The sequence below is a fragment of the Sitodiplosis mosellana genome, unplaced genomic scaffold (assembly GCF_009176505.1).
Source record: "Sitodiplosis mosellana isolate CC-2019 unplaced genomic scaffold, AAFC_SMos_1.0 Smas_scaffold_17, whole genome shotgun sequence".
NCBI classification, from domain to species: Eukaryota; Metazoa; Arthropoda; class Insecta; order Diptera; family Cecidomyiidae; genus Sitodiplosis; species Sitodiplosis mosellana.
This window is the reverse complement of record NW_022595259.1, coordinates 127,561-137,558: the sequence shown is the minus strand read 5'-3', so window position 1 is coordinate 137,558 and position 9,998 is coordinate 127,561. Positions and strand designations below refer to the sequence as shown.

Here is a 9,998-nt window from a genome sequence, read left to right as displayed (position 1 = left end):
TGCGAAAAACCTGCAATCGTCAGCCTTTTATTCTCAGCAGTTCAATTGATGATTAGTAAATAAATCCCCTATATATCTAATTTGTTATAACATAGCCTATTATTTGTGGTATTAAAAAGTCTCTAATTAAATCTAAATTGCTGGCAAATGTTTACATTCGCTTCATTTAGATAAGAAAAGCGGAACTGAATTTGAAATAAAGCGATAAAATGCGTACTTTATAGATAAATTCGTATTGTTCGCGTGTCTGAACGGCACTGGCACGACCTCTTCGAACGAAGTAGACGATTTGCGGTACGTCAACATTTCGTGTGGGTTGCTCAAGTGATCTAATTGCAATATCACATGCGACGATTGTTCCCGTACGACCAGTTCCCGGCGAGCAATGCACTGTCAATGGCCTGAAATTGAATGGAAAATATCGATTGAGCAAAAATTGCAGATTAAATGTTTGAAATAAAACAAAATTTGCTTAAAAAAATCAAATTTTGATCTATTCACCCAGAAAAGGACCTCAAAAAATGGTTAGAAATTTACATTTTTTTTCTTTTCGTCTTTTTGTCTTTTTGAAATACCAAACTCACCCTTGAACTCTCTGCAGTGATTTGCTTTTATCCAGATTGCCGTTGCTCATTTTGCCATCGAGATCACTTTCGGCTTGTCCGTTTTCGTCGCTTTGTTCGGGTGTGACCATTTTCAAGAAGCTTCGTGCTTCCAACAGCATCGCAATCACGCTGGCCTCATCGGTTGGCACACCATTCTCCGGCCATTGATACCAGAAATGGGTAATTTCTCGCCATGTTTTGGTGCATGCATTCTTCAAGTGAACGGTCGAAACAGCGTATTTATCACGAACATCGCGGTTTTTCAGCGTTATTTGATAGTCACCGAATGTGACGTGATTGTCGATCACAAACGACGATGGGAGGTATTCGGCGCATTTTTCGATTCCATTTTCAGTTAAATCCGTGGCCATGATAATAACGCGAGAATTTTGCTCCCAAATCATTCGCCAGAAATCAGTGATGGTGTGCTCGAGCGGAGCTTGACAGGCAATGTAATAATGGGTAGTGTCTTTTGGCCCCTTTACAAAGTTTGCATTGATGTATTCCGTCTTCTCGTCATCATCTTGCCGCTTCAGATGCACCCGACTCTCAGGCAATGGCACCACATTTGCGTATCTGAATGGGAATGAACAAGAAAAATTTGCATTGATTTTTTATGAAGAAAATTTTAAAAAAGAAATTGCACAAAAATCTGTTGGCTAGCAAACAAACTTCATTTCAATTCCAAAAACCGCGTACCTGTTTTTATCCTCGCAACCGATTGGAACTTCTTCAATGCGTGCTGTGACCGTTGGAACCTCTTTAAACTCTTCGTTGATGGAGACGCGCTTTTGTGAGAACGTTGCCAACTGTGAAATGTTCAGCGGATTATTCTTTAATCCTGGATCGTCGAAACCGGCATTTCCAAAGGCTCTCTTCGATGATCGCATGGCGCTCTTTCGTCTCACGCTGTTATAAACCGAAATATTATCCAAACTGTATGCGTCTAGTCCAATTGGACGGCATCGTTGACCGTAGGTCAATTGCTTTTGACGTTTTCGCATAACAACCAAAAATCCAACGAGTAAAATCAGCGTGACTACCGCCACCACACTGATACCAATGGCGATCATTGCATTCACATCGGTTGGTTCGCCAACTTGTCCTTGATTCACTTCTGTTTGGTGCTCTGGTGGTGAAGTTGCATCCGGTGATTTTCGAACGCCTGGTACACTTGTGGTTGCGAAGCTAATGATTCGCGGTGTGATTGGCGATGGAGTCTCGGTCGACACATTCACTTGAAGAACGTTGGTGGAAATTGTCTGAGGAACACTCTTTTGAGTCGTTGAAAATGAACTGCGAGTCGTCGAAGACGAGCTATGAGTTGGCTCGCTCTCGTTCGTCGGCAAAATGATTCGTTGATTTGTTTCGGTTGTGGTGGTTTTTGTTGCGATTGGTTTCGTTGGATGGGTCGAAGGCTTCGTCACCGCTTGTGTCGTCGAATCAGTTTCATTATTCAACACAGGCATCGTATTCAAAGTCGACTCAGTTGTTTTCACCGAAGTTTCTTTTGGAGTAACTTCTTGTACCGGCTCACGGTGCACTTTATTCTCCTCGTCTTTCGGTGTAGTCACGAAAATTGTCGTTGGAATTTCCGTCGTTTCAGTCGTCGGTACGGTTGTTGTTGTTTCAACCACAAAATTTTCCTTAGTTTTTGCTGGCCGCACTTTCGGAATGTGGCTCAATGTTGTGACTTCATGTTCATCGGAAATCGTCGTTCCGTCGTCGATCGTTGTGGCTTCTTCCTCTTCGGTCGTCGTGTAAATGTCTTTTTCAGTAGCTTTTTCGGTCGCCTTTTCCGTCAATTCTTCGGTACTTTCTTCATTTTTAACAGGTTCTGTTGGTTTTGAATCGACTGTTGTGGCTAATTCGAATGCTTTCGTAGTTTCAGCGTTCGATTTTATGTGTACATTGGTCGTGTTTGCGATTTCTTCATTCGATTTAATGCGTTCATTGCCTGGCTTTGGATTTAATCTTGTGTTTTCAGTGGTTGTGTTGGGCGCTTTTGTTCTCAAACTTCCTCTGCTTGGAATTTCTGTCTTTGAATTGTCTGCTTCTACTTCTTCTTTCTTGTCGTCTTCATCTTTGCTTACTACCTTTCGATCAACGTCACTCAAAGCCGTCGGTTTAGTGGGTTGATTTCTTGAATTAATAGGAACCGTTGGTCGATTCGAAGACGATTGAAATGAGCTCAGCGAGTTATCATCGGGAACATCAACAATTTGACTTGAATTTGACTTTTGCAATTGTGTTTCATGTTCATCAACACTTTTTTCCGTCGATGAAGTTTCTACCGAGGCTTTCTCTGCCACTTCTTCGCTGTCAAGTTTTCCATTAACTGATTTGATTGACTCGTCTTGAGCCAAAGATTTGCCTAACGTCACATTGTTATGGTGCACCTCACCAACGGTCTTCAGATCCGACCACGATGCCTCTGGATTATTAGCCGAAGACGGCGACGACGAATCGACCTTCTCGCTCAGATACTTTGCACGTTTCTCAGCTACCTCAGGTGGAATTGAGGAGATGCGCGCTCGAATCGTCTCGGTGGCAGAAATTTTTGGCGCCAACGGAATGGTCGAAAGAATCGAAGCGGTCGAACGACTCACGGGAACGGTGCTGATTTCCACATCAGCCACAGCACGTTCAGTTGATCGCGCAAATGTTGTGTCGACTCTCTTTGGCTTCTCGGACGGATCCGATGATGGAATACGCGATATTGGCACCATTGCATGCGCCTCTTTACTCTCATCGGCTCGCGTCGCTTCTTTCAGTGAAACGGTTGATATTCTTGCAGCCGATTTTGTATTTGACGCTGACTTATCGCTAGGTTTTGATGGCAATCTGAGGAAGAAAAAGAGAAATTGTTGAATTTTTTAAGCTTTATTTGGAAATGATTTTCCAGACCACTCACCTATTTTCTACGGAATCATCTTGACTAAAATCTTTGGTAAAACTGGTTTGTGAATTGGCGATTGCCTCGTTGTTTGCCGTTTGATTGATATGGCCGGTGAAATTTTGCTCGATGCCATTATTTACATCGGTTGTGCTGCTCACTTTTGACTCTTGAACCTCATTCACATTGTTATTTTCTTCGTTGTTTATCACATCTTTTGCATTATGATCGCTATCGACATCACCGTCGGGAAAAACCGGCACTTCTGGAATGGCGACAGTTTCGTTTCCATTCGATAAATTTGTGTCATCAAATGAAGCGGCACTTTCAATGATGTCGTGTCTCTTCTGAATTACATGGCCTTGTACCAACGATGCCAGCAGAATTAGTGCGAAAAATGCGAACGGTTGAATTGCGCTCATTGATCTCGTGAAAAATCGACCCATTTTCTCGTTTTGCAAATGGTTTGGACGTCACGAAAATTCAATCCGTTAGCTGCACTTCGTCCGCAGTTCGATGGAAAACTGGAAATAAGAAGAAAGACAAAATGTATTAAAAAAATGAAAATTAACTAGAAATTCGTTAGGAAAGTGGTTTAAACGATGAAAAAAAATGTTTAAAATGGAGCTTGAATGCGATGTTTCTTCTAAAAAATTGATGAACAAAAAAAGTAGGAAAATTGAAAATATTTGCTCAAGGCCATCGATGCATGAGATATTCTCCCTATCACAATCAGCCGCTGTATTGACGTTACTTGGTCTGGCTCAACGGATTATGAACATTACTTTTTCGATACGTATCGATTGCATTAATTGCCTTTTAATCGCCACTTTCGAATATAGAAACGGTCAATGATCAAATGAGTTTTTCTTGTGAATTGAAATTTTTCCAAAGAAATTTGCGAAATTTAATGAATTTGATGCACTGCGTGAAATCGATTCGAATGAAGTCATTTTGAATTCAAAATTCCCTCATGAAATCGTTACAACAAAGAGAAGTTGACGGAAAGTTCCAGTTCATTGAAGCTGATTCGAGAGAATGCATTATTTGGTATACCAAACATGCATTGTATACATGAAATATTATTTTGTGAACATAGCTATGTTCATTCAAATTAACCAAAAATATATTATTACTAGGTCGAAAGGTCATTTTTTTTTGTCCCAGACAAGGTAGCATACTCGATTTTTGGCGCAGACTGTTTATGAATGTTGACACTTAATTCATTTGAGGGACATAACAATACACATAAATATGTTATAACATAAACTGAAGCTTTTTTCATGTAATTACCATTTTGAATGTTACGTCAACATACAGAGACTCTAAATTAGTCATCAATTTAAATGAAAGTCACAACAACAGATATGAAAATCATTCGAAACAAAACTTGAACTTTTGTCCTTTGAACGATATCTGACGTTTCAAACTAAAACTCTCACTTTCAAGCTTCAGAGTATAATGTTATCGCTGTTTCAGTTTCGACACCCAAAGCAGTTGAACAAAACATTCAGCCATCCGATTTCAATTATTTATCGTTTGAGTATAATTTATTTCGATAAGATTCTATCTTGCACAGCATACTGCCGGTTGGATTCATCTGCATGAGAAAGATAATATTTGCTCATCTAATAGCTTCGATACGTTGCGATGCGTTGATTTGATGCACTTATAACACAACATTCATATTGATCGCGGTGTTCTTTACGAAATTTGTTCAGCTAGGATGGCGATAAGTTGTGCCGACAAGCCGTCGGCAGTATCATCCATGATTAGTTGAACTAACTTATTCCCAAACATACGAAAAATCGTATCGATTTGCGTATTGAATTCAATTCAAAAAGTTCAGAACGTTCACGTCATTTCAAGTCTGATTTTCTGCCAAACATTTCGATTATTCATGAATTTCTCATTAAGAATGCGTTAAAGTAACGCAATTAATTCATCAGAACAAAAATCAGCAGTTCAGCTTTACTCGGTGAAATTCATTCGGCTCCGTTAGCTCTGTTTCAACAGAACGGATATTTCCAAAAACAAAAGGATGCAAAACAAAAGAAAAGCAAACATCAGAAGCAAAAGCAACATCTTTACCGCTAACAGAACACACCTCATTATATCTATATATAAATCTCGATTTTGTTCCGCATTGAGAAAAGCAAATAAGTGTTTAAAAGAAAACTATGAAATACGAGGTTTGCATTTTGCAAAACAAATAATCGTTGGTGTAGGCATTTTCTGTGTTCTATGACTTGTAGACAAAGGAAACAGAAATAGTATTGACTTATTTATGCAAATATCATTCATATTTAGTAATCGACGTTCTGGCAATCAAAATTCTACTAAACATTCTTTTCGTGGATTGTTTTTTCCCCTCGCACAACACGATGCTATTTATGCTAATGATAAATAATGATTCATATCCATTCGAACAAATTTTAATTAAACAAAAATAAGAATTTCGTGAGAATAATGATGGAAGAATGCAATTGTTTCGGACGGTCGAATGATTTCAATGATGTTTTTATTAGTGATTAATCATTAGTTTAGTGGAAAAGTGTTGGAATTGTCTAACTTGTATTTATGAAGTTAACTGACTGCACCTGGGCTCATTCCCAATAGTTTGCTTCAAAGTGTTGCGTCGTTCATTAGGTCGCTCTCTCGCCATTTTCCGTGCTTTCTTGTGTGATTTTACAACGAAATTTATGGTTTTTTCCTCGTGAATTTGAATTAGAGAGTGATTTTTTACAGAAGATCTATTACGATAGAAGAATCAATAATAAAAGTTTGGGTGTCAAAAATTAAAGAAATGTGTTTTACTAGTTGTTTGTCAAAGCTGTTCTGCGGCTCCGGAAAAGAAAGCGAAGAAACCGAACACAATAGCTATGCCGTAGAATCGAAACGACCGTCCATTGCATCTGATAAATTTCAAAGGGTGACAGAAGACAAATGTGAAAATTCAAACTTTTTAAGTGTTGCCAGGTAGAAATGCATGTTTTTTCTCTAAGGCTGCAGAATTTCCGTTGCAAAGTGCTAATTCACCAATAAATTTATTTTTCCAGTGAACCAAAGGCACCGAGAAAAGATCGCAAATCCGTTATTCTAGATGAAGTTTTAATGGCAGCCATGAAAGCAAATCCAACTATCAGTTCAATGCGAAATGCTTGGGGTGGTGTTCCAGAAGATGACATTGATGTCGAAATTGTGAGAAAATGGTTAGACATCGATTTGATTTGAAGTGTTTTGAACAAAAATTCAGAATTTTTGAATGGTTTTCCAACAACAACAAAATTCAAGAAGAACTTTTTTCTACAAGAATTTTCTTTCAAAAGAATATTTTTCACTCTGAATTGTTTACTTTTACAGATTTGTTTGGTCAAGTTTCGAAAAGCCTATTGAACTGAAGCTGAATTTGTCAAAAAGTGACCGAAAACACGATGTTTGCTGATTTTTCTGTGTAATTAAAGATTTAACTTGATAGATTTAGGGTACTATTACTTACTTAGAACAAATAAAATCTTTTAAATTATAATTTGTTTTTAATTCATTGTGAAAATTGCAGTTGTGTCGAAATGTACTTGAAGAAATTCAATTAAAATGTTTTTGATCGATATAGAGAGGCATTCGATCTTTAGTTGAAGTTCAACTGTTGAACAATGCAACGACGAATGAAAAGATTCATATCGCTCGATGTTCTTGTTCATATTCATTCCATTTGTGACCGATTGTTATGTTTTCGATGCAACGTTAAAGTTTTCATCCGACTAAACAATGAATTCAAATGCTAGACTTACGCTATTGTTATCGTTCATTGCCAAAGCTCAACGTTTTATCATAGAATAATAAAGAAAATGATTAAAAGCTATGAATTATGAGTTTATTTTTCAAATCGTTGATTGAGACAATGAGAATTATTTGTACACAGCGTGTAATACACACTAACGCTTTTCATACTAGCAGATAAGTTATTGTCGGTGATCTTGTCACTCTAGTGTTAAAAATCACCTTCACAAGTCAAATTATGATTTGTGTCTATTTCAGGTAAAGCGCCAAGAGGCGGATACATCAACGAATTGTTAATTGACATGTCCACTGTGCGCTAAGATGTCAGATTACCACTTGATATCATTAATCTACTATTCAAAAGAAGTGTTTCTAGCTATTACTGGATATTCGCGCATTGTCTCTTAGTGAGAAACTCTCATACTTAATGAAAATAGGTATGACTCTTTGAAAAATACTAAACACCTGAATATTCGATTGACGTCAATCATTTTAATGAGCGTCGGAATTGAATATAGATCAATATGTTGATTTGAGCTTTTGTTTATTTACATTTTCTTTGTCTTGAATGTTATCGATCGGTTTTTTGTTGCATACATTTTTTGTTATGTTACACTTGATGCAAGCTCATTGGAATGCAAGAAGACATTTATTTACATGATATTGAAGCGTGACTTTCGGGTATTTGTTTCATTTTTTGTTGAGCTGACCTAATCTGTTTAGAGGTAGACTTTTTCCAGTAGTTATTCAATGATATATTGCAAAAAGTCCAAAATTATCGCACATTCAAAGTCATGGCGCGTTTTTAACTGTCACGTTGATCGAATCCAGATCAAAAGCTGGTCTTTTCACGCGCTCGGCGTTTTTGCGGCTGCTGTCACGTGGAACCCATTGGAGATTATTGAGCGATGATAACCACAGTTTTTAATTATGATTACAGCAAGAAAAAAACGCCCAATTTGTTACTGGATGTGTCACACATCCACACATCATGTGTGTTTTTTCTTCTGCGAAAAAATGTGTAAAACCAGACATGTGTGTCGAAAATAGATACAAAACCTCATCGAAAATAAACACAAATGATCTTTTGACATTGTGCACGATAACAATCATGATTAAGCGATGCGTTGAAATGTAAATCTATGTCGTATCACAACGAAAACGAATTTTTGGTATATTGTCGACGATGGGAAGCCAAAATTTGGAGAAAAAAAACGGTCAAATTTCATGTGTTACTAATTTCGGCCATTGAAAGTTGCTTAAGCAACGGATTTTTTTTTGGAAACCTGTTCGTTTGGGCAGATTTTAACGATATGATTGGTTTGGAGCAAAAATGTTATACAGAAAAGTTGAGCGGAAAAATGCCGATGATGAATGAGCGGAAAAGGGATAGCTTTATAGTAAACTGTATAGTAAACTATAGTGAACTATATAGCAATCTCTTTTCATTTGACATTTTTCCTCTCAAATTTTCTGTATGACATTTTCGCTCCAAACCACTCATATGTTCTTTATTTTATACGAACTTTTTTTTTGTTCATTTCGCATTTTTCTCGTTCATTTTTGTTTTTTAACTGAAAAAGTGATGATCATTCCTAACCTTTGACATTTCTATTTTTACAATGTTTTGGCGGATTTTGAGTAGTTTTTGCACGCTTTGTGTGGTGTTTTCACAAATTGACTTCGATTCGTCGAAGGAGAAAAATAAAAGTTATTAAAAGATGTAAAAGAGTGAAAAGGTCGAAGCCAACGTCGAAGCCAACGCCGAAGTCAAAGCCGAATTAAGATTGAAAAATGAATGTGAATTCAGAATCAAAAACGAAAACTGGACGTGAATTCACTCGACAAAAATTTCATAATTTTTTTTGTCAAAATCAGTAGGCTTCTGTGTTCTACATACAGCTCAATAAATCTCCATTCGTTTTTAGAGAAAAAAAATTCATTTCTAGGGTTTCGCCACAAATATTTTGTATTTCGCTCCAATTTCTACCACTGAGGTTACTCCATTTCAATCAGTTCAAATTGGCAAATCACCTTGAAATGGATGCACATCATGATTTCCAATCGAAAATTAATATTCAATTTAATCGAACTCAAATGGATCTCATTATGCAATTTCATGAATAAAATTATGAAATAACCATGTTCATATTGAGCAGACATAAAATTAAAACTAAAATTTTCTGAGGGAATTTGTTTGTCGCAATGGTTCATATGCCTTACTTATTATAGTTCTAATAGTATTGCATACAGTATGCAAAATGTGTATGCAAACGCATAGAAAATGAAATGTGTATGCAAACGCACACTTTTTGCATCTCCTCGGATCTCATTATTTTATGTTAGGGCACTTAAAAACGAGCTCAAATCAATCTTAAAAACAATGGTGATAACAGAAAATAATAAGATTTGAAGAGACGCAATTTTTTTTTGAATTTCGTTGCAATGTGTAATCGAAAATCATATCCGCAGATTTGAGTGATTCACAGTGTTGAATGGATTCTGTGTAATATGAATTGCAGTTAGTCGAGCAGATCTCATGCGATCTTGCAGATTGTAAGATATTTATCTAGTTTCAATAACTATTTCGTTTGAAGACAAATAAAAAGCCATTTGGTTCGATAATAATATCGATTCATTAAAGTAAAAATTAAATTTTTATTTTATTAGATTTTATTAGATTTTTTATTTGATTTAGGTAAAAAAAACAGGTTTTT

At 36.7% G+C, this 9,998-nt stretch overlaps 2 protein-coding genes across 28 annotated transcripts in view; one reads left to right on the top strand and one right to left on the bottom strand.

The window, feature by feature from the left end:
- The window catches only part of LOC129568178 (mucin-2), a 47,523-nt gene that overhangs the window by 1,897 nt on the left and 35,628 nt on the right, over positions 1-9,998 (bottom strand). For all 27 annotated transcript variants that reach the window (XM_055445782.1, XM_055445783.1, XM_055445778.1 and 24 more), the window contains 4 exons: positions 3,520-4,025; positions 1,305-3,449; positions 585-1,181; positions 218-401 (listed from right to left, as the gene is read on the bottom strand). In XM_055445782.1, coding sequence (XP_055301757.1) covers positions 218-401; positions 585-1,181; positions 1,305-3,449; positions 3,520-3,947 — 3,354 coding nt within the window. In that variant the 5' untranslated portion in view covers positions 3,948-4,025. The remainder of the gene's footprint in view (positions 1-217; positions 402-584; positions 1,182-1,304; positions 3,450-3,519; positions 4,026-9,998) is intronic.
- LOC129568183 (uncharacterized) lies at positions 5,993-6,770 on the top strand. The gene is made up of 2 exons (XM_055445787.1): positions 5,993-6,480; positions 6,561-6,770. Exons 1-2 carry the CDS (start codon positions 6,308-6,310, stop codon positions 6,733-6,735), a joined length of 348 nt encoding a protein of 115 aa, XP_055301762.1. The 5' UTR covers positions 5,993-6,307; the 3' UTR covers positions 6,736-6,770.